At 40.8% G+C, this 24,071-nt stretch overlaps 1 protein-coding gene across 1 annotated transcript; it reads left to right on the top strand.

Moving 5' to 3' along the window:
- Nucleotides 1-1,958: 1,958 nt before the first annotated feature.
- Nucleotides 1,959-3,621, top strand: LOC120935263 (E3 ubiquitin-protein ligase TRIM41-like). Its single transcript, XM_040347416.1, has one exon. The coding sequence runs from the start codon at nucleotides 1,996-1,998 to the stop codon at nucleotides 3,544-3,546; it is 1,551 nt and encodes a 516-aa protein (XP_040203350.1). The 5' UTR covers nucleotides 1,959-1,995; the 3' UTR covers nucleotides 3,547-3,621.
- Nucleotides 3,622-24,071: the final 20,450 nt, after the last annotated feature.

Below are 24,071 nucleotides of genomic sequence, written 5' to 3'. Positions count from 1 at the left end.
GTTAAAGGTGCTGTTATGAGGCGTACTCAATGTTAAGTATGGCCGTCGTTCCCGCGTACAATTTTGAAATTTTGATGTTGTTTGCGTAAGTCGTTCGCGAATAGGGATTTGCGTAGAATGACGTCACCGTCGGAAGCATTGGCTTTTTCCGGGTTAATTTCGAGCATGCGCACTGGGATACCCCCACGGACGGCGCATGCGCAGTTAAAAAAAACGTTGCTTACGTCGGGTCACCACGTATTAACATAAAACACGCCCCCATTGCATCCATTTGAATTCCGCGCCCTTACGCCGCCAGAGATACACTACGCCGCCGTAACTTAAGGCGCAAATTCTTTGTGAATTCGAAATAAAAAAATAAGTTGCGGTGGCGTAGTGTATCTTAGATACGCTGCGTCCCGGCGGAAGATTACGCCCAGGTACGTGGATCTGCCCCCAAATCTATATTTGCTTGAAGAGTTTTGTGTATATATATATATATATTTTATATATATATATATATATATATATATATACAGTTTTTGCATTATACACGATAATTATTATTTATCTTTTTATACCCACTTTTATAACACACATTTTGGATTTTTATTCATATTTTTGGAATATTTAGTGTTTTTACTGTTAATATCCCTTTATATATTTATACTTATTTTGTGTATTGTGAACACTACTAGATTTTCCTGCATGTTTTGAGTCATTATTATTTTATTTTTTTTCTGTTACTTTGTAACATTATAAACATTTACTCCTAGTAGCGTGAAGGACACCTTTATTTTTTCTTTTATTTTTTACCCAGAAAGTTGGGTATTATATTGTGTTTGTATGCAATTAAATTCATTTAAAGTGCATTTGTATTTATTTTATTTTATTTATTTAATTTTTTTCTAAAAATCTGCACAAATATCCTGCGACTTTCAAAAAAATATAGGGCCAGATCCACGTAGCGCATCGTAATTTTAGTCCGGCGTAGCGTATCGTAGTAACGCTATGCCGCCGCAACTTTGAGAGGCAAGTGCTGTATTCATAAAGCACTTGCCTCTAAAGTTACGGCGGCGTAGCGTAAATCTGCCGGCGTAAGGGCGCGGAATTCAAATGATAAAGATGTGGGCGTGTTTTATGTTAATTTTACTTGACCCAATGTAAATTACGTTTTTTCTGAACGGCGCATGCGCCGTCCGTGGGGGTATCTCAGTGCGCATGCTCCAAATTAACCCGCAACAAGCCAATGCTTTCGACGTGAACGTCATTCTATGCAAAGCCCTATTCGCAAACGTTTTACGCAAACCACGTACACGACGGAAAATTTGACGCTGGCCCGACGTCCATACTTAACATTGCGTACGCCACCATATAGCAGCTTTAACTATACGCCGGAAAAAGCCGAACGCAAACGACGTAAAAAAAATGCGCCGGCCGGATGTACGTTCGTGGATCGCCGTAACTAGCTAATTTGCATACTCTACGCGGAATTCTACGGAAACGACACCTAGCGTCCCGCAGAAAAAATGCACCTAAGATCCGACGGCGTACTAAGACGTACGTCAGTCGGATCGAGCCCCCATTCAGTCGTATCTTGTTTTGTGGATACAAAACAAAGATACGTCGGAGCATCCTAGAAGTTACGCGGCGTATCAATAGATACGCCGACGTAACTTCTTTGTGGATCTGGGCCATAATGTTTAGGGGTTCTTAGTAATTTTATAGCAAAAAATAACAAATAAAAAAATGCAGATTTTTACACGTAACTGAGACGTGTCAGACTTGGCCTGGGGGGGTTTAAAGAGGACCACTCCTGGCTCCATTGTTTTGTTTGTTTTTGGGTGGGACCTTTGATTTATTTTTTTCAATGGTCTTTCAGCTGTGTTTTGTTACATTTACATCTCCTTTGTGCTCTCATTGGCCACATTCTTGTCCTGTGGAGGAACCTCCCTCACTTGACAACTGGTTTTGGAGTATAAGGAACTTGGTTCATTTCTGTCTCCTCTATCAGCGATGGCGTCCTCAGACCTGAGAGCGGAGCTGGATTGCACCGTCTGCCTGAACCTTTATATGGATCCCGTCATGTTGAAATGTGGACACAACTTCTGCCGGGTCTGCATTGATCGTGTGTTTGATACCCAAGAGGAGTCCGAAGATTATTCCTGTCCTCAGTGCAGGGAAGAGTTCCGGGAGAGACCTCCACTGCAAAGAAATATCACTCTGCGGAACATCACTCAACATTTCCTGTCTGCTCCACCACCAGATCCAGAGAAGTCCGGGATCTTCTGCACTTATTGTATTCACTCTCCTGTACCCGCTGTGAAGTCCTGTCTACTTTGTGAGGCTTCTCTATGTGATGACCATCTGAGAGTCCACAGCAAGTCACCAGAACACGTGTTATGTGTCCCCACCAGCACCCCGGAGAACAGGAAGTGCCCCGTCCATAAGAAGATCCTGGAGTATTACTGCCCCGAGGACTCTACTGCTATCTGTGCCTCCTGTGCTATAACTGGAGAACATCGGGGACACCAGGTGGAGACATTGGAAGAGGCCTTCATAAAGAAGAAGAAGAAACTGACATATAATCTGGAGAAACTGATTACTAAGAGAGAGAAGACAGAAGAAAGAGTCCGGAGTCTGCAGGAACACAAGAGAAGAATACCAAGAGAAATAGAGAGAGCCACTGCCCTGTTCAGAGAGCTCAGGAGACATCTGGGAGACCTGGAGAAGGAAGTCCTGGGTGAGATCTCCATGGCGGAGCAGATCTTAAGCCCAGTCAATGATCTGATCCAGCAGTTGGAGGTAAAGATGGAGGAGCTGTCCCGAAAGCTGCATCCTTTACAAGAGATGTGGCCCATGACGGATCCATTGACCGTCCTACAGGAACCAGACACAAGTGACTTGTGTGATACCGAGGATGGAGAAGATGAGGACAGAGAGATAGATGAGAAACTCCTTCATGGTGGAAGGGATCTGGATGGGGTCTCACATATGATCAGCACAGGATTATCAGATATAATAAGTCGTTTAACTGGGGGTATCGTTCTACAGAAAGCTGACATTTTATTGGATGAGGACACGGCCCATACTGATCTATCTATCTCATATGACAAGAAGACCGCAACCAAGGCAGGTCCATACCAGCCTCTCCGATATACAGAGGCGAGATTTGTGGATTGTAATCAAGTTTTAGGCAGTCAGAGTTTCTCCTCGGGGAGACATTACTGGGAAGTAGATCTCCAGAGATCCAAAAACTGGATGATCGGGATGTGTTACGCCAGTATAGAGAGGAGTGGCGTAAACTCCTTGGTTGGAAGGAATGACGTGTCCTGGGGTTTGGGCAGCAAGGGTACAAAATATAAAGCAGTACATGATAAAAAGGAGACCTTGCTCAGTTATATTGTTCCTGGTAAGAGAGTCCGGGTATATCTGGATTATGAGGCCGGACAGATCTCCTTCTATATGGGGGCCCCCCTCCGCCACCTCCACACCTTCACCGCCACCTTCACCGAGCCCCTCTATGCTGTGTTGGGTGTATGCCATTCATATATATCATTGGACTGAAGGGGGATGTGATAATCTGTCTAGACACCAATCACATTATTCTGAATGGGGGAATATTGGGAATGTATCATTCTAACCAGCGTGATTATGATTGTTATTGTCATTAGCACTATTATTATTATTAGTAATAGGAATAAGTAATATTATTATTATTACTACTACTACAACTATTATTATTACTATTATGCTATTATTTTTTCTATTTTGTTTATTTACTGTTTTTTTTTTAATGTTTTAATACATTTTATGCTTTAAAAAAATCATAATTTTTTTGTTATTGTCTTTAGTACTATCATTATTATTAGTAATAGTAATTCGTAGTATTATTATTATGACTTTTATTACTGATTATTATTACTATTATGCTATTATTTTTTCTATTTTGTTTATTTACTGTGCTTTTGTTTTATGTTTTAATACATTTTATGATTTAAAAAATCAAAGCATAAGTTTATTGTTATTGTCTTTAGTACTATCATTATTATTAGTAATAGTAATTAGTAATATTATTATTACTACTATTATTATTTCTATTATGCTATTGTTTTTTTTTTTTTTTGTTTATTTACTGATTTAAAAAAAAAATGTTTTAATACATTTTATGATTTAAAAAATCACAAGGTATGGTATGGTTCAATATATACACATACCAGTTTCGAGCGTTTTTACCCATTGTTTTTTAAAATGTTTTAATACATTTTATGATTTTAAAAAATCATACGTTTATTGTTATTATCATTAGTACTATCAATATTATTAGTAATAGTAATTAGTAATATTATTATTATTACGACTACTACCACTACTACTATTTTTATTATTTTTATTATGCTATTATTTTTTTCTATTTTGTTTATTTACTGATTTTTTTAAAAAATGTTTTAATACATTTTATGATTTAAAAAATCATAAGGTGTGGTATGGTTCAATATATACACTTACCAGTTTCGAGCGTTTTTACCCATTGTTTTTTAAAATGTTTTAATACATTTTATGATTAAAAAAATCATAAGTTTATTGTTATTATCATTAGTACTATCATTATTATCAGTAATAGCAATTAGTAATATTATTATTATTACGACTATTACCACTACTACTATTTTTATTATGCTATTATTTTTTTCTATTTTGTTTATTTACTGATTTTTTTAAAAAATGTTTTAATACATTTTATGATTTAAAAAATCACAAGGTATGGTATGGTTCAATATATACACATACCAGTTTCGAGCGTTTTTACCCATTTAAATTTTTTTTTTAATACATTTTATGATTTAAAAAATCCTAAGTTTATTGTTATTGTCAGTACTATCATTATTATTAGTAATAGTAATTAGTAATATTATTACTACTACTACTACTATTATTATTATGATATTATTTTTTTCTACTTTATTTACAGATTTTTAAAAAAATGTTTTAATACATTTTATGATTTAAAAAAAATCACAATTACTAGATATAGGCATAGATTACTATGTCACCCACAATCCATCATTTCAATAATAGTGATGATGAGATTATTATTATTATTATTATTATTATTATTACAAATTTTATGCCATTATTCTTTCTATTTTTTTATTTACTTATTTATAAAAAAATTAAATCCATTTTACGATTGTACAATCAGAGATTGTATAAAAAATGGTTTAATATATACACATAATAGTTTTGAGAGTCTTTACCCAATTTTTTATTTTCTCATTCTAATTAGGTCAGCATATTACCCACAATGTATAATTTCAATAATGGTGATGCTGATGATGATTATTATTATTATTATTATTATTATTATTATTATTATTATTCTGTATACTTTTCATGAGCCCTAACGAAGCAAATGTCGAAATGCATTAACACATGAAGATTTACCATACCAATATTTAATTATTGGTGTATGATTATGCACAGTGCACTGGTTGTGTTTATTTGCTGTTGTTGTTTTTACTAATTTAGAGACGTACATGTTGTATGATCTTTTTAAACAATTGTTGCCAAATAAAACTATTTTTTTAATACATCAAGATCCTTGTCTGGCCTGTACAGTCCGATTTCCACTTTGTTCTTTTTTTTCTTTTTATTATTATATCTTTTTATATATTTTTTTCTTTTCCCCCATTTTATGTATAGTTCAATATATACACATACCAGTTTTAAGAGATTTTACCCAATTTTTTTCTCATTGGGTTACCATATCACCCACAATGCATCATTTCAATAATAGTGGTTATTATTTTTACTATTTTTTTTTTATTATGCTATTATTGTTTTTTATTTACCTCTTAAAAAAAAAAATTTAAATCCATTTTACAATTGTACAATCAGATTACCTATATAAAAGGTATGGTTCAATATATACACATATCAGTTTCGAGAGTTTTTACCCAATTTTCTTTTTTCATTCTCATTCGGTTACCATATCACCCACAATGCATCATTTCAATAATAGCGATGATGATGAATTATTATTATTATTACTACTACTGCTATTATTTTTTCTATTTTACTTTTTTTATTATTATTTGTTTTTTACGATTGTACAATCAGATCATATGAGGTATGGTTCAATATATACACATATAGGGCCAGATCCACGTAGCGCGGCGCTTTTTTACGTCCGGCGTAGCGTATCTCAGATACACTACGCCGCCGAAACTTACAGGGTATTTCCCGTATCCACAAAGAATTTGCGCCGTAAGTTACGGCGGCGTAGTGTAAATGTGTCGGCGTAAGGGCGCGCAATTCAAATCACTAAGTTGTGGGCGTGTTTTATGTTAATACGTCTTGACCCGACGTAAATGACGTTTTTTTTGAAGGGCGAATGCGCCGTCCATGGGGGTATCCCAGTGCGCATGCTCCAAATTAACCCGCAACAAGCCAATGCTTTCGACGTGAACGTAATTCTACGCAAAGCCCTATTCGCGAACGTTTTACGCAAACGACGGAAAATTCGACGCTGGCCCGACGTCCATACTTAACATTGGCTACGCCTTATATAGCAGGGGTTACTTTATGCCGGAAAAAGCCTTACGGAAACAATGTAAAAAAATGCGCCGGCCGGACGTACGTTTGTGGATTGGCGTATCTAGCTAATTTGCATACTCTACGCAGAAATCAACGGAAGCGCCACCTAAACAACGGAAAATTTGACGCTGGCCCGACGTCCATACTTGACATTGCGTACACCTCATAGAGGCAGGGGTAACTATACGCCGGAAAAAGCCTTACGCCAAGGACGTAAAAAAATGCGCCGGGCGGACTTACGTTCTCAGAATCGGCGTATCTAGCTAATTTGCATACTCTATGCGGAAATCAACGGAAGCGCCACCTAGCGGCCAGCGTAAAAATGCACCTTAGATCCGACAGTGTACTAAGACGTACGCCTGTCGGATCTAGCCGAGATGCCGTTGTATCTTGTTTTGTGGATACAAAACAAAGATACGAGGCGGGAAATTTTAAATTACGCGGCGTATCAAGAGATACGCCGGCGTAATATCTTTGTGGATCTGCCCCATAGGGTTTCGAGAGTTTTTCTACTTTTTTTTTCTCATTAGGTTACCACTAGGGATGAGCCCAATGTTGAACTCGAACAACGGGTGTTTGCCTGTTCGCCGAATAGCGAACATTATGCGGTGTTTGCGGCAAATTTAAAAGCCGCGGAACACCATTTAAAAGTCTATAGGAGATTAACATGAAAAATCTAAAGTGCTCATTTTAAAGGTTAATATGCAAGGTTATTATGCAGGCCATAGCAGTACCGCTTTTGGCCTGAGGTGAGGGGGCGCCGGAGCTGAGCTGAACGTCGCTGATCTCAGCCGATCGGCTCTGTTGGAAATGCACGGAAAGGCCCAAGTCTTTCCGAGGTTTGCCGAGGTCAGCAGAAGTGTCCTCGGGCCTTTTTCGGCCGTTTCCGAGGCTCTCCGGTGCCCCCACCTCTGGTTGCATGCGGTATTGACTTGTGACTTGACTTGTATTGACTGGTGTATGGCTCAGGAACAGGAAGGCAGGGCCGGCTCAGTGATGGGGGTGGGGGTTACCAATCTCTGATTCCTTCTTCAATGACAGGTCCTCTTTACCCGTCCCACTGGCCAGTGAAAGGTTCAGAGGGCGGATCAGGCTCAGTGATGAAGGGGGCGTGGTTACCAGTCTCTAATCCCCTCCCCCTTGACAGGTCCTCTTTCCGCCTCCCACTGATTGGTATATGGTTTAGGGACAGAAGGGCAAAGCAGGCTCAGGGACATGGCACGGAGGTTACAATTAACATACCAGTCTGGCTCCTGCCACGCCGTCACTATCCAGTGGGGACAGGGGGGCTGCTTTCTGGGCACTATGGGCCAGATTCACATACATTTGCGGCCGTGTAACGTAACCCGTTTACGTTACACCGCCGCAAGTTTCCAGTTTTAGTGCCCGATCCACAAAGCACTTACCTGGAAACTTGCGGCGGTGTATCGTAAATACGTCCGGCGCAAGGCGGGCCAATTCAAATGGGCGTGTGCCATTTAAATTAGGCGCGCTCCCGCGCCGGACCTACTGCGCATGCTCCGTTTCGCAATTTCCCGTCGCGCTTTGCGCGCAGTGACGTCATTTTTTCGAACGGCGACGCGCATAGCGTAATTCCGTATTCCCGGACGGCTTACGCAAACGACGTGAATTTTTAAATTTAGACGCGGGAACGACGGCCATGAGGCGATTCAGTTCGCATGTGCCGCAGTTCGCATGTGCCGCAGTTCGCATGTGCCGCGCTATATAAGTTTTTCATTCATTCATTCATTTATACAGCAATACGATTGCTGTGTAAAGTTAAGGCACCAAAAACGACGACTAACTTTGCGACGGGAAACTAGACTAGCGGCGACGTAGCGAACGCGAAAATCCGTCGTGGATCGCCGTAACTCCTAATTTGCATACCCGACGCTGGTTTACGACGCGAACTCCCCCCAGCGGCGGCCGCGGTACTGCATCCTAAGATCCGACAGTGTAAAACAATTACACCTGTCGGATCTTATGGATATCTGTGTGTAACTGATTCTATGAATCAGTCGCATAGATAGAAACAGAGATACGACGGCGTATCAGGAGAAACGGCGTCGTATCTCTTTTGTGAATCTGGCCCTATGGATTTTGGCACAGGGGAGCCGCATGGGCCCCCTGGAGCATGGGGCTGGGTCACAATTGAGACCCCTGAGCAGGGATGGACTGGCCATGGGGACTACAGGGAGTTTCCCGGTGGGCCGATGGCTCAGTGGGCCATTTTTTAAAACAGAGATGCTGCTTGGAGGACTTTTTTTAACGCCCTGGCAGTGCCCCAGTGTGAAAGCACTCAGGCTTTCACACTGGGACTGCAGCGGAAGTGTTTTTCAGTCGCTTTACAGGCACCCAAAAGTGCCTAAAAAACGCCTCAGTGTAAAAAGGGGTCCTACACTCACCCCCTCTCTTTTACACTCACTCTCTTTTTCTTACACTCACCCCCTCTCCCTCAACCCTCCCTCTCTCTCTCTCTCTCTCTTATTCCCCTCTCTCTCACCCTCTCATGATATACAATAATGTATGTAGGGGCCTTTTGGTGGGCGTGATTTTTCGGGGGGGGGGGGGGGGGGCAGCATTTTATTGAATTAAAGTGGGCCGGTCTGAATGAAGTCCAGGGCCGAATTTTTGTCCCAGTCCAGCCCTGCCCCTGAGACCCCTATAGCTACGCCCCTGGGTCTCTTCATAAATACATCCATACACATACATACATGATGAAATGAAAATATATGAATATAACTAATACAAAAATATATAGAAAAAAGGGGTTTATACTCAAATGGAAATTACATGAAAAAATAAAAGATAAAAAATGAAAAAAAAATTGAAAAGTATAAAAATGACACTAATACGTTATTACAAACATAGGGCCAGATTCACAAAGGGGATACGCCGTCGTATCTTTCAGAGTATCTATGCGGCTGATTCATAGAATCAGTTACGCATAGATATCCCTAAGATCTGACAGGTGTAATTGTTTTACACTGTCGGATCTTAAGATGCAATACCGCGGCCGCCGCAGGGGGGAGTTTGCGTCGTAAACCAGCGTCGGGTATGCAAATTAGGAATTACGGCGATCCACAATGGCTTTTAGCGTTCGCTACGTCGCCGCTAGTCTAGTTTCCCGTCGCAAATTTAGTCGTCGTTTTGGGTGCCCTAACTTTAGTCAGCAATCGTATTGCTGTCTAAAGTATGGCCGTCGTTCACGTAACACGTCCGGGAATACGGAAGTACGCTACGCGCGTCGCCGTTTGAAAAAATGACGTCAAGGCGCGCAAAGCACGACGGGAATTGCGAAACGGAGCATGCGCAGTAGGTCCGGCGCGGGAGCGCGCCTAATTTAAATGGCACACGCCCATTTGAATTGGCCCGCCTTGCGCCGGCGTAGTTTTCATCGCAAGTGCTTTGTGAATCAGGCACTTGAGATGAAAACTTGCAGCGGTGTAACGTATCTACGATACGTTACGCCGCCGCGATTCTACGTGAATCTGGCCCATAGATACAAATCAAAATCTGAATTGAACCCTTTTGGGTATCAAGTCGATGTGTCCAGCCCACGTGTCTTTTCCTCAGCGCCAATTCTCTATTACCACCCCGTCTGTTTTTTTTTGACACACCATCAATGGCCATAAATCTAAGCTGAGAAACCTGTATGTCCTGTCTCCATAAAACGTCTAGCCAATGGTTTTTGTAATAACGTATCAGGCCTCGTACACACGACAGAGAAACTCGACGTGCCAAGCCCGTCGAGTTCCTCGTCGAGTTCCTTGTTGAACTTGTCGAGAAGCTCGGCAGGCTTGCTTTGCGTACACACGTAACATACCAAAATCTTGTCGTTCTCCGGCGCGATGACGCTCACGACGTATGACGCGACTATAAAGGGGAGGTTTGATTTTGTTGGCGCCACCCTTGGGGCTCCTTTTGCTGATTCCGTGTTTACGCGTGTTAGTAAAAGTTTGGTGAGTGACGATTCGTGCTTTTCAGTCTTTGTGCTTTCAGATTGATCTCTGCCGTTCAGTTTGTACTTGTGTGGGTCGTATCTAGGCAATCGAGACGTGCGGTCAGGTCGTATTGTTTTACATTGCGGTCCTGTCCCCGCGTTTTTCATTGTCAGGGTCGTTCTTCATAGGTCTTGCTGTTCTTCACTGCGGTCTGTTTAGTGCAATTCTGATTTGTCGTTCGTAACTAGCCTTGTAGCCATGTTGCAGGCACCTAGTCGTCGCCGACTTCGTGCTAAGCATCTTCTGTCTATAGGTCTGTTTGTTTATGACCTAGACAATGAGGAGTTCATGAACAGGAGGAGGACGCGTTCATGGACCAAGAATTGGTTGCTCCGTAGGAACCAATTCTCTCACATGCCTTTGCTGCGGGAGCTTCAGGAAAATAATCCTGTTGATTACAGGAATTTCCTGAGGATGTCTGATCCCGTCTTTCAGCACCTGTTGGCTTTGGTGTCCCCCTATATTACCAGGCAGGACACCGTTATGCGGGAAGCCATCAGTGCTGAGCAGAGGCTAGTTGCCACCCTCCGTTATCTGGCAACTGGGAGAAGCCTTCAGGACTTAAAGTTCTCCACGGGCATCTCCCCCCAGGCTCTGGGCCTCATCATTCCTGACACCTGCTCTGCCATCATCCAGGTTCTGCAGGAGGAATATATGAGGGTAAGTTTTCTCCTTTAATATCACATTTTATGTCTATAATGTATGCTAATGTCTTGTAGTTATCTCCTCCTTCCCTAATTACCATGTCTGGAATATGCTGTGAATGTCCCCTTTGCCCCCATGCATGATGTAAACTTTGATGCCCCTTTTTTGGCCTACATGCATATTTTCCATCACTTACCTCCCCAGCATGCTATCCTGGGCCCCAACCTACCTAGTCTAGTCACTTCCCAATGTATTGTGTTATATCCATTGTAATGTCCCCCCCCTCCCCTCCAAAATGTGTTGTAAAGTCTATGTTCCCCAATATTTTTTTTTTTTTATTTAAATTTTAGGACTCCCAAACTCATCTAGCCCTCCCCTCCAAAATGTGTTGTAAAGTCTATGTTCCCCAATATTTTTTTTTTTTTTATTTAAATTTTAGGACTCCCAAACTCATCTAGCCCTCCCCTCCAAAATGTGTTGTAAAGTCTATGTTCCCCAATATTTTTTTTTTTTTTATTTAAATTTTAGGACTCCCAAACTCATCTAGCCCTCCCCTCCAAAATGTGTTGTAAAGTCTATGTTCACCAATAATCAAAATTAATTTTTTTTTAGTACTCCCAAACTCATCTAGCCCTCCCCCAAACTTGGGCATTGGCCCATCAGAGGGGGTGTTTAATGTGTTAATTGGCTAAATATATTTAGATATAATATGCTAGTTCCCAGAAATGTTATAATGCTTATAATGTCTTTGTATAATCTGCTTGCAAGGTTATGTGGCTAATTTTTTCTTTTTTTCTTCCCCAGCTTCCGTCCACACCACAGGAGTGGCAGTCTGTGGCTTTGGACTTCCAGACCCGATGGAACTTCCCCAACTGCGGGGGAGCCATCGACGGGAAGCACGTCCGCATCGTGCCTCCACCCCGTTCAGGATCCCAGTTCTTTAATTATAAGGGGTTCAACAGTATTGTGCTGATGGCGGTGGTGTCAGCACAGTATGAATTCCTTTTTGTGGATGTCGGGATGAATGGACGGGTATCGGATGGGGGAGCCTTCAGGCAGACGGAGTTCGCGCTTCGCCTTCAGGATGATGATCTGTCATTGCCACCGGATGACCAGAATGTAGAAGGCCTGCCATTTGTTTTCCTGGCTGATGAAGCGTTTGCCCTGGGACCCCATCTTATGAGGCCATTCCCTCAGCGCACCCTCACCCCAGAGAGGAGTGTCTTTAATTTCCGGCTGGGCCGAGCACGTAGAGTGGTTGAGAACGCTTTCGGCATCATGGCCAGCCGGTTCCGCCTTTTCCTCACCTCTCTCCACATGGCGGAATATAAGTGGAATACAATTATTTTTGCCTGCTGCATTCTCCACAATTTTTTGCGGAGACAATCTCCAAATTATATGGCCCTGGTTGGGCCCGAGGCACAACTTTTGGCTCCATCAGAAACTTTGGCGGGCCTTGAAGCTGGCCACACAGGACTGCCCCCCCATAGTGCCCGTGAAGTCCGGGACAAATACATGGACTATTTCATGGGTAGGGGGGCAATACCATCTCAATCAAATTTGCCATAATTGTAGCTTTCAAAAAAATAAATCATAATCTTTTTTCTAAACTTGTTATGTCTTGCTTGTGTTGTTTGGAGTTCTTTACTAAGTGTAACTAAGTGTATTTTCATTATCAACTAGCAAACATTTCCCAGGTGACCCCCAAACCAAACACATAGAAAATTTTACGTATTTTAGGAAAAACACCACACACTTTTTTGAGGTTCAAAAGCTCTTTATTTTCTTAATTTATTTATTTTTATTTTTTCATAAATACCCTACAAAAATGTTTGGTATATTTTCTCATACAATATACAATCATTTTTGTATTTTTTTTGGTCATTTTTCTCATACAATATACAATCATTTTTGTATTATTTTTGGTCATTTTTCTCATACAATATACAATCATTTTTGTATTTATTTTGGTCATTTTTCTCATACAATATACAATCATTTTTGTATTTTTGTGGGTGATTTTTCTCATACAATATACAATCATTTTTGTATTTTTGTGGGTGATTTTTCTCATACAATATACAATCATTTTTGTAATTTTGTGGGTGATTTTTCTCATACAATATACAATCATTTTTGTAATTTTGTGGGTGATTTTTCTCATACAATATACAATCATTTTTGTATTTTTGTGGGTGATTTTTCTCATACAATATACAATCATTTTTGTATTTTTGTGGGTGATTTTTCTCATACAATATACAATCATTTTTGTATTTTTGTGGGTGATTTTTCTCATACAATATACAATCATTTTTGTATTTTTGTGGGTGATTTTTCTCATACAATATACAATCATTTTTGTATTTTTGTGGGTGATTTTTCTCATACAATATACAATCATTTTTGTATTTTTGTGGGTGATTTTTCTCATACAATATACAATCATTTTTGTATTTTTGTGGGTGATTTTTCTCATACAATATACAATCATTTTTGTAATTTTTTTTTTTTTTTTTTTATTAAATAAAGTATAAAATCTGGTTTTATTATTTTTTTTTTTTTTTTATTAAATAAAGTATAAAATCTGGTTTTATTAGTTTTTTGTTTTTTTTTTATTAAATAAAGTATAAAATCTGGTTTTATTAGTTTTTTGGTTTTTTTTTATTAAATAAAGTATAAAATCTGGTTTTATTATTTTTTTTTTTTTTTTTATTATTAAATAAAGTCTAAAATCTGGTTTTATTTTTTTTTTGGTTTTTTTTTTATTAAATAAAGTCTAAAATCTGGTTTTATTATTTTTTTTTTTTTTTTTTATTAAATAAACTTCAAAATCTGCTATTTAAATTTTTTTTTGGTATTTTTTTCAGATTCAGACTCTCCCCAAAACATCCAATAAATTTTTTAATTTAGTTTCCACCCTCCTTGCTCTTTCATTATTTTTTCTGTTGGCCAAATGTATCTCCTCCACCTCTTCTCTGCAGGCCCATATTTCCGAGATCAGCATCTGTTTTGTATGCCTGTCCAAGCCACCACCTGATCCTGAAATGTGGGACAAAACAATTTATTTAAATTAGGCAGGCCTACATCTACATTACCTGAAGCTGGGTTAGTTATATGTTACTTTACCTGATGTGGTGGCAGGCTGCGCATCATCACCATCCCTCGGGGGTGTGGCTTGCTGGACTTCTTGCTCCCGTGTTGAAGCTTCATGACGCCCTACGAGAATGAAGAAAATGGAAACAGGATTTTTATAGCTTATAGGCCTGAAAGAGGAATATGATTAACTTTATAAAATTTCTGGGACTATTGATGTTTAGAAAAACCCCTCAGGGCAAAACACAGGATTGAAGGCATTCACAAAGATCCTGACAAATCTTGTAGCTTTGGTCTACTTTTAAACATGTAAGCCAACAAAGTATACACTGGATCACCTCAGCTCTGTGTGAAGCCCAAAATGGGTTATTAAAGGGGACAACAATTATGCAAATGAGTCCACATGTGTCACCGACTGCTGAGCAGACTCTCCTTTTACTGTATATTTAATTATTAAAAAAAGATTTGTGGTTTTAATAGCACATCTACATAATTTTCACGATTGATCTCACCACAATTTTCAAAAAATGTCATAATTTGTAGGATTTAAAACACAATATTTAGTCGTTCCGAATGGACGTCCAGTTTGACGACAAATTATTGTGCCTAAAAAAATATTACAGTACAACCTGAAATAAAAAACACATGGCGCGGAACAAATCTTACAAAATATATAACAAACTTACTTCTTCTAATCACTCTCCTGATCCTCTTCATTTGTTCCGGCTCCCGTTTTTTGAGGTCACACCACCTTTTCCGGATCTGCTCCTTGGACCTTTTCACTCCAAATTTGCGATGGAGACTCCTCCTCACCTTCTCCATTATTGCGGCCTTGACCTTGTTCGGGTACTTATATGGCCCATGCCTCCCATCGTAGTCCTCTGCTTTGAGGATGAGGACCATCTCCACCATTTCCTCAAAGGTCATGTTGGAGGCCTTACAACGGATTCGCCGTGCTGCCATATTCTCCAACATGTGCTTCCAACAAAAAAAAGATGGAAAAGGGGCGGGGAAAATACGATACCATGAACGTCAGGGGCGGGGAGACGTGCGTAAAGTCCCACATGCGCGTGTATAAAGGGCTACCACGTGAGTAAAAGGGGCGTTCACAGTTTGTGGAAGACGGCGGAGATAACGATCGGGTCAAAGACCGGTATGTAACTACATTTTACATGTTTTTCTTGATTGAATGATTTTGTGGCCTACATCTTAGGTTCAGAAATTACAACATAGCCAGTTTGAAATTTGAAGGTAATGGTCCGCTATAGTGCCGTCGTACGTAAACAACGCTTTGATTATGCATTTTGATCCAACTACTGTTGTGTGGGCAATCTCGGTTCTCATCAGGATGTCTTCTAAAAACAAGTCGGTTTAAACATGATGCAAATGGTCGCTTTTATGTCTTGACCAAACTATATCGGAGTGCTTTTATCTAACTAACGTTTCATACACAAATGAGGATGAGATCTGGCTTATTAGTTCGACACAACTGGTCATCTGTTTCCTAGGAACTGACCCAACATGATCTGCTGCCAATTCCACCTTGTCGTTTTTGCGACGGAAGATAAGGGGCGGGGGGGAAACATAAATTTTTTTTAAGCATGGGCGGATGTCGTGTGCGGAGTGTATATAAGGCTCGAACACATGTAGCGTCCATACGACCGGGTTGCGTAAGAAAGACGTTTGAACGACAAGCGTGTAGGTATGCTTCGAACTTGGGACAGCAGTGGCATATTCAGGAAAGACAGACATTTAAAGGAGCACTAAGCCAAAATTGTTTGGGGCAGAAATAACTAACTTTACATTATATCAGTCTTGATTTCATGTCCTCATTGTCCCTTTTTGCTTTTAAGCAGCTGTAATCATTTGCATAAATCATCACTTCCTGGTTCTGCTCCCTCTCAAATTTATCAGGGGAGCTTGTCACTGTGGTCTAAGCTGTGTGTCTAAAAATCAACCAAAACAATGCTACTAATTTTTGAAATTAAAATATGCCCTGCTTTTATTTTTTTTGGGTTCTGTGTGTCTCTTTACTTCACAGAAACAATAACTAAATTTAAAACCAAAAGTGAAACTAGAGGCACATTATATGTATGCACTTGTATGTCTCTAGACACTGTAAACAGTAATTTCCTCCAAAAATATAGTTATCCATTAGTGACCCTTTAAGGGCTAGCTTGTGAGAAAGAGTAATTGACTTTCTAGATTGTGTAGTGACATTATTTTTTTATCCTTGGTTTTGGACAGGAAAAGATGAATCTCTTTAACCGACCCGACTTCTTGGAGATCTTCATTGATAGGTGGCAAGAACTTCCTGTTCTGTGGGCCACCAAAGACCCCATCTCTCGAAATAGAGAATTGCGCAAAACTGCACTGGAGAGCCTGCTCCCACTTGTGCGGAGACAGGTGGGGTTTGATGTGACAACTGACCAGTTGGAGGTCAAAATTGGGACCTTGAGAGGCACCTACAGGAAGGCACGCAACAAGGTCTTGGCTTCGATGAGGTCTGGAGCTGGAGCAGGGCGGGTATTTAAACCCAAGTTGTGGTACTACAGCAAACTGAGCTTCCTGGATGAACACCTGGAGGTTAGGGAGTCACTTTCTAGCCTTCGCCCCAGAAGCCACAGAAGCTCCAGCCTTCCCTCCAGCCAACCTGCTGCTCCCTCTGCAGAAGAACCCTCTCAGCAGCCTTCCATCCTGGATGAAGATCCAGATTTGCCCAGCTGGAGCCAGGTATATAGTACTTTCAATGTGCAAATATGTGGTGTTCAAATGTTGTTAAAGAGATGTAAATTAAGATATTAAAGGTAAATAAAAATTAGATCTAAAAGTGTTATTCCTAAAATTTGTCAGTATTGGCCATGAATTTTTGTGGTGTGATTGACCATAAAACATGGGTCAGAATGATTGGCTTAGCTAAGTCGTGACCAAAAAAAATGCAACAGTCAGGAGCTTAAATAAATAAACCAAAAATGTTAAAAAAATAGTAAAACTTTACTTTTTTTCCATACACAGGACGAGACCAGGCAGCAGGAGGATCAGGAAAATGCCAGGCAGGAGGAGGACAGGGTGAGTGGCTTGGAGGAGGCTGCAGGCCCAAGTATCTTGGACGTGTTGGCAGGCCCAAGTATCAGTAACGTGGTGGCAGGCCCAAGTGGAGCGGATGAGGTGGCAGGCCCAAGTGGGTTGCACGAGGTTGCTGGGCCAAGCACGAGATGCCAGGTGTCTCCTCTTCGTCTGCGTCCGAGAAGGCAGGTGAGGGATACAAGGGTGCGTGACGCCTCACTAGCCCTCATTCGGGATGCCCATGCAACCCTGCAACAGCCTCCCACTGCTCAGGAGGGATTTGTCACAGTTGTTTTGGCCAAAATGTCAGAAATGACATTAGACCAACGCCTCCTCTTTGAGGGCCTCCTCATCACCCTGGCAAATCAGGGGGTGAGGGGTCTTCTCACAGAGGACACTGTGATTTGCCGCCATCCCCATCCTCACACACCACATAACTCCCAAGCTCCCCCACCTTCTTCTTCTTCTCATGCTCCTTCTCAAGCTCCCCCACCTTCTTCTTCTTCTTCTTTTTCTCATGCTCCTTCTCAAGCTCCCCCACCTTCTTCTTCTTCTTCTCCTGCTCCTTCTCAAGCTCCCCCACCTTCTTCTTCCTCTTCTTCTCCTGCTCCTTCTGAACATTCTTCTTCCTCTTCTTCTCCTGCTCCATCTGAACATTCTTCTTCCTCTTCTTCTCCTGCTCCATCTGAACATTCTTCTTCCTCTTCTTCTCCTGCTCCATCTGAACATTCTGCTTCCTCTTCTTCTTCTACTACTCCTCCTCCTTCTACTGCTCCTCCTCCTTCTACTCCTCCTCCTTCTACTCCTCCTCCTTCTACTGCTCCTCCTCCTTCTACTGCTCCTCCTCCTTCTACTGCTCCTCCTCCTTCTACTCCTCCTCCTTCTACTCCTCCTCCTTCTACTGCTCCTCCTTCTACTGCTCCTCCTCCTTCTACTCCTCCTTCTACTGCTCCTCCTCCTTCTACTCCTCCTCCTTCTACTGCTCCTCCTCCTTCTACTGCTCCTCCTCCTCCTCCACCTCCTCCTCCACCACCGTCGGCTACTCATCCTCCACCACCTTCGTCTACTCCTCCTCCTGGCATGAGTACTACCCCTGTGGCACCACCTCCAGCCAGGCATAAGAGGAAGGCTGCTGAGAAGGCTGCAGAGAAGGTGAAAGAGCAGGCTGCAGGGAAGCCACCAAGGAAGGCCTTGAAGAAATCAAGAAAGTGACTCCCTTACTTCCATGTGGTGTACCAGAGTTCAGGCTGCTGTAGTACCACAACCTGGTGACATCTGCCTGCCCTGCTCCAGTTTCTGACCTCGGGGAGTCCAAGACCTTGATGCGTGACTTCCTGAATGAACCTCTCAAGTCCCCATTTTGGCCTCCAACTGATCACCAGTCACATCAGGCCACACCTGGCTGTGCACAAATGGCAGCAAGCTCTCCAGTGCTGACTTTTGCATATCAAATTTTTTTTTATTACCAAAATAAATGGTACATTTTTTTTTTACAGTTCATACTTGTCCTTGTATTTTTTTACATTTCAATTTTGCAAGTGAGAAGGCAGGTTCTTATTTTGTAAAAATTGGATATAAGGTGTAATTTGAAAGGGACACATGAGATAAGACAAAGCAATAAGGTTTCTATGGGGGGAACTTGACATTACAAAAAATAAAAGGATTAGCATTTTTTAAAAATTAAAAAATAAGGTGATTAAAAGCAGGATTTAAAACACACGACCAAAATAAGGTGACAATAAAAAAAAAAAAAAATATTGAGTCCAGTAAGAAAAAGGTTCCACCTAATTTTAAGGAACTCTGTGTGAATATCGTAAAAAAAAAATTATTAGATTGCTGTTTTGTGCCCTTAGGAAAAATTGTGTAAAGCGATGCAAATAAACGATTAAATAATGTTGGAAACGACACGAATGTGCTATCTCCAATCCAAACGCTAGTTTTACCTATGTTGGTCTCCAGTGTCTAAGTTTTTGACAAGTTTCTTAGCATACACACGACCGAGTTTCTCGTTTAAAAAACAGCCCGATGAAGAACTCGTCGAGCCAAAATCCACTGCCATCGAGAAAATAGAGAACCTGCTCTCTATTTGCTCGACGAGTTCCTCGGCGGCTCCATCGGGCCAAAAATGTACACACGACCGAGTTTCTCGACAGAATCCGGCTCTTCACCGAGATTCTCGACGAATTCTGCCGAGAAACTCTGTCGTGTGTACGAGGCCTCAAGTGTTATTTTTATACTTTACATTTTTTTTACGTTTTGTCACTTTTTTTTTTTTCATTTTGTATCTTTTATTTGTTGATGTAATTTCCATTTCAGTATAAACCCCCTTTTTTCTATATATTTTTGTATTGGTTATTTACATATATTTTTATTTCATCGTATATGTATGTGTTTGAATGTATTTATATATATATATATATATATATATATATATATATATATATATATATATATATATATAAAATCTTTTGTCTTCTCTTACATCTGTTTCATATTATATAATTTTAAAAATTATAAAAAAATTAAAAAGTCAATAAATAAAATAGAAAATTAATAGCGTAATAATAATAATCATCATCACTATTATTGAAATGATGCATTAGAATAAGAAAAATAAATGTGCAAAAGCTCTTAAAACTGGTATGTGTATATATTGAACCATACTATACTTCACCATTTTTTTTTTTCAATCGTAAAATGGAGAAAAAAAACGTATATAATAGTAGTAATATAATAATCATCATCATTGCTATTATTGAAATGATGCATTGTGGGTGATTTGGTAACCGAATGAGAATGAGAAAAAAAATCAATATTTTTTAACTTTTTGCTATAATAAATATAATAATAAATATCCCCAAAAAATATAAGAAAAAAAAATATTTCTCAGTTTAGGCCGATACGTATTCTTCTACATATTTTTGGTTACTGTAAAAAAAAAAATTGCAATAAGCGTTTTATTGATTGGTTTGCGCAAACGTTATAGCATCTACAATATAGGGGATAGTTTTATGGCATTTTTATAAAAAAAATTATATCAGCGATTTTTATCGTGACTGCGACATTATGGCGGACACATCAGACACTTTTGGCGCTATTTTGGGACCATTCACATTTTTACAGCGATCAGCGCTATAAAAATGCACTGGTTACTGTGTAAATGTGACTGGCAGTGAAGGGGTTAACACTAGGGGGCGATCAAGGGGTTAAGTGTGTCTTAGGGAGTTATTCTAACTGTAAGGGGGCGTGGCTACGAGTAACACGTCACTGATCGCTGCTCCCGAAGAGAGGGTACAGACGATCAGTGACATGTCACTAGGAAGAACAGGGAGATGTTGTGTTTACACTGACATCTCTCCATTCTTCAGCTCCATGACACGATCGCGGGACAACGGCGGGTCCCGCGGGAACGGGCACGGGGCTCTCGCGCAACTCCATGGCGGCAAATTTAAAGGGACATACCTTACGCCCACTTGCCTGTCCGTGCCGTTCTGTCGACGTATAAGTTTGTGCGGCGGTCGGCAAGTGGTTAAACAGATTAAAAAAAAAAAAAGTAAATAAAAAAAATAGAAAAAAATAATAGAATAATATTTACATTAATAATAATCACTGCTATTATTGAAAGGATACATTTGTGGGTGAAATGGTAACCTAGTGAGAATGAGATAAAAATAGTGTTAAAACACACAAAACTAGTATGTGTGTATATATTACATGTAACTATGTAAACTATGGCCCAGATTCAAGAAGCACTTGCGCCCGCGCAACCATAGTTGCGCGGCGCAAGTGCTTACTTGCTCCGGTGTAACGAATGCCCCTGATTCAGGAACCTCGTTACACCGACTGCAGCCTAGGATGTGATAAACATAAGCCTCCTTATGCCTTCACATCCCAGGCTGCATTCTTGCGTTGGCCGCTAGGGGGCGCGGCCTTTGTGATCGGCGTGTAGTATGCAAATTGCATACTACCACCGATTCACAAAAGTTGCGCGGGCCCTGTGCACGCAAGGTACGGAGTTTCCGTACGGCGCCTTTAGCATAAGGTTGCTCCTGCTAATAGCAGACGCAGCCAATGCTAAAGTATAGCTGCGCCTCCCGCTCGCGACGTTCAAATTTAACGTCGTTTACGTAAGTGAACCGTGAATGGCGCTGGACGCCATTCACGTTCACTTACAAGCAAATGACGTCCTTGCGACGTCATTTGCCGCAATGCACGTCGGGAAAGTTTCCCGACGGAGCATGCGCTGTTCGCTCGGCGCGGGAGCGCGCCTAATTTAAATGATTCCCGCCCCCGGCGGGATCATTTACATTAGGCAGCCTTGCGCCCGGCTGCTTAGCATATTGCCCGCGCAATTTACGGAGCAACTGCTCCGTGAATCGCGGGCAAAGCGCAATATTTGCGTGGGCGCAGAGAAAAAAATTTGCTCTTTGCCCACGCAAATATTGCGCGATTCTACTTGAATCTGGGCCACTATATATACTGGCCCGGATTCAGGTAGATTTGCCCCTTATTTGCGGAGGCGCAGGGCAGCGTTTTATTTACTGCGCTACCCGCGATTCACGGAGCAATAGCTCCGTAAATTGCGTGTGCGCTGTGTAAACTTGCCCTGCGTAGGAGCTCCTAATGTAAATGATCCCGTAGGGGGCGGGAATCATTTAAATTAGGCGCGCTCCCGCGCCGAGCGTAGAGCGCATGCTCCGTCGGGAAACTTTCCCGACGTGCATTGCGGCAAATGACGTCGCAAGGACGTCATTTGCTTCAAAGTGAACGTGAATGGCGTCCGGCGCCATTCACGAATCACTTACGCAAACGACGTAGATTTCAAATATCGCGATGCGGGAACGACGGGTATCCTTTAGCATTGGCTGCGCGTGCTATTAGGATGTGCAAGTTAGGATGAAGGAAAAAAGGTGGGACAGCCGCACTCCAAAAAAAATCCTCCTTTAATTAAAAATCACAAAATACATGCCACAGCAAAAAACAGCACAACAAAAGAAAAGCTGACGTTTCGCACTATGCCTTAGTGCTTCTTCATAGCTAGTGTGTAAACAGTAAAATGAGTGAATATATACCTTACAACCCAATGAGTGGGAGGGGGCTCTGGAAACAATTAAGTTAAATGTGCAACCTTACGCGAAACCCGACGTACGCAAACTACGTAAATTGCGTACGCAGGGCTCGCGCAACGTTGTGAATCGGTGTTAGTATGCAATATGCATACTATACACTGAGCACAATGGGAGCGCCCCCTAGCGGTCATCGCTAGAATGCAGCCTAAATATGCGTGGCATAAGAGCCTTATGCCACGCAGATTTTAGGCTGCAGTCGGCGTTACGATGTTCCTGAATCAGGAGCATTCGTAACGCCGGGGCAAGTAAGCAATTGCGCTGTGTAACCTATGGTTACACAGGCGCAATTGCTTCTTGAATCTGGGCCACTGTGTATATGTATATATATATATATATATATATATATATATATATATATATATATATATATATTAAACCATACCTTGTGCAATCTAATTGTAAAATCGTAAAAAAAAAAAAAAAAAAGTAAAAGTAAAAACTAAAATAATAGTAGTAATAATAATAGTAATAAAAATAATAATCATCGTTATGATTGAAATGATGCATTGTGGGAGATAAGATAAACAAATGAAAGAATAAAAATTGGGTAAAATCTCTCAAAACTGCTGTATATATTGAACCATACCTTATGATTTTTTTTTTTTTTTTTAATAGTAAAATGAATTAAAAAACATATATTAGAAAATAAGTGAATAATAAAAAAAAAACAATTGAAGAAAAAATATTAGCATATTAGTATTAATAATAATAATATTTCTAATAATAATACTAACAACAATAATAATCATAATTGTTAAAATTATAAATTCTCGGTACAATGGGGGTAATCCACAAAGATCCGGCGTAACGTAAATATTTTCCCATTTAAGTTACACTGCCTTAAAATTTCTACCTAAGTGCCCGATCCACAAAGCACTTACCTAGAAATTTTTGGCTGTGTAACTTAAATTCCGCCGGCGCAAGGCGTTCCTGTTTTCATGGGGGCGATTCCCATTTAAATTAGGCGCGCTCCCACGCCGGCCGTACTGCGCATGCTCGTGACGTCATTTTCCCGACGTGCATAGCGCGAAATTACGTTACGCCGAGCTTTGTGGATCGCGACGGGTCAATAAAGTTGCGTCGGGGAAAAAAAAAGATACGGCGGGAAAAAAAAAAGATACGGCGGGAAAAAAAAAATTCAAAAAACAAAAAAAAAATCGCGTTGCTGGACAGAAGGGTCTGCTTTTACAAGGTGTAAACAGTTTACACTTTGTAAAAGCAGCCCTAATTTTGCGCTTGCAAACTAAAACTTACGGAGAAAAAACGAAGCGTAAAAGCTTTGTGGATCTCCGTAAGTGCTAATTTGCATACCCGAGGCGGCATTTCGACGCAAAATGCCCCCAGCGGCGGATGCGGTACTGCATCCTAAGATCCGGCAGTGTAAGTCCCTTACACATGCCGGATCTTCTGCCTAACTATGGAAAACTGATTTTGTGGATCAGTTCCATAGTTAGGACCAGGGATACGACGGCGTAACAGCAGTTACGCCGGCGTATCCCTTTTGAGGATCTGGCCCATTATTCCCCCATTCAGAATAATGTCATCACATCTCCCT

This window comes from Rana temporaria, chromosome 4, assembly GCF_905171775.1.
Source record: "Rana temporaria chromosome 4, aRanTem1.1, whole genome shotgun sequence".
NCBI lineage: Eukaryota > Metazoa > Chordata > Amphibia > Anura > Ranidae > Rana > Rana temporaria.
The sequence above is the reverse complement of the archived record's forward strand: the minus strand, read 5'-3'. Positions and strand labels throughout refer to the sequence as shown.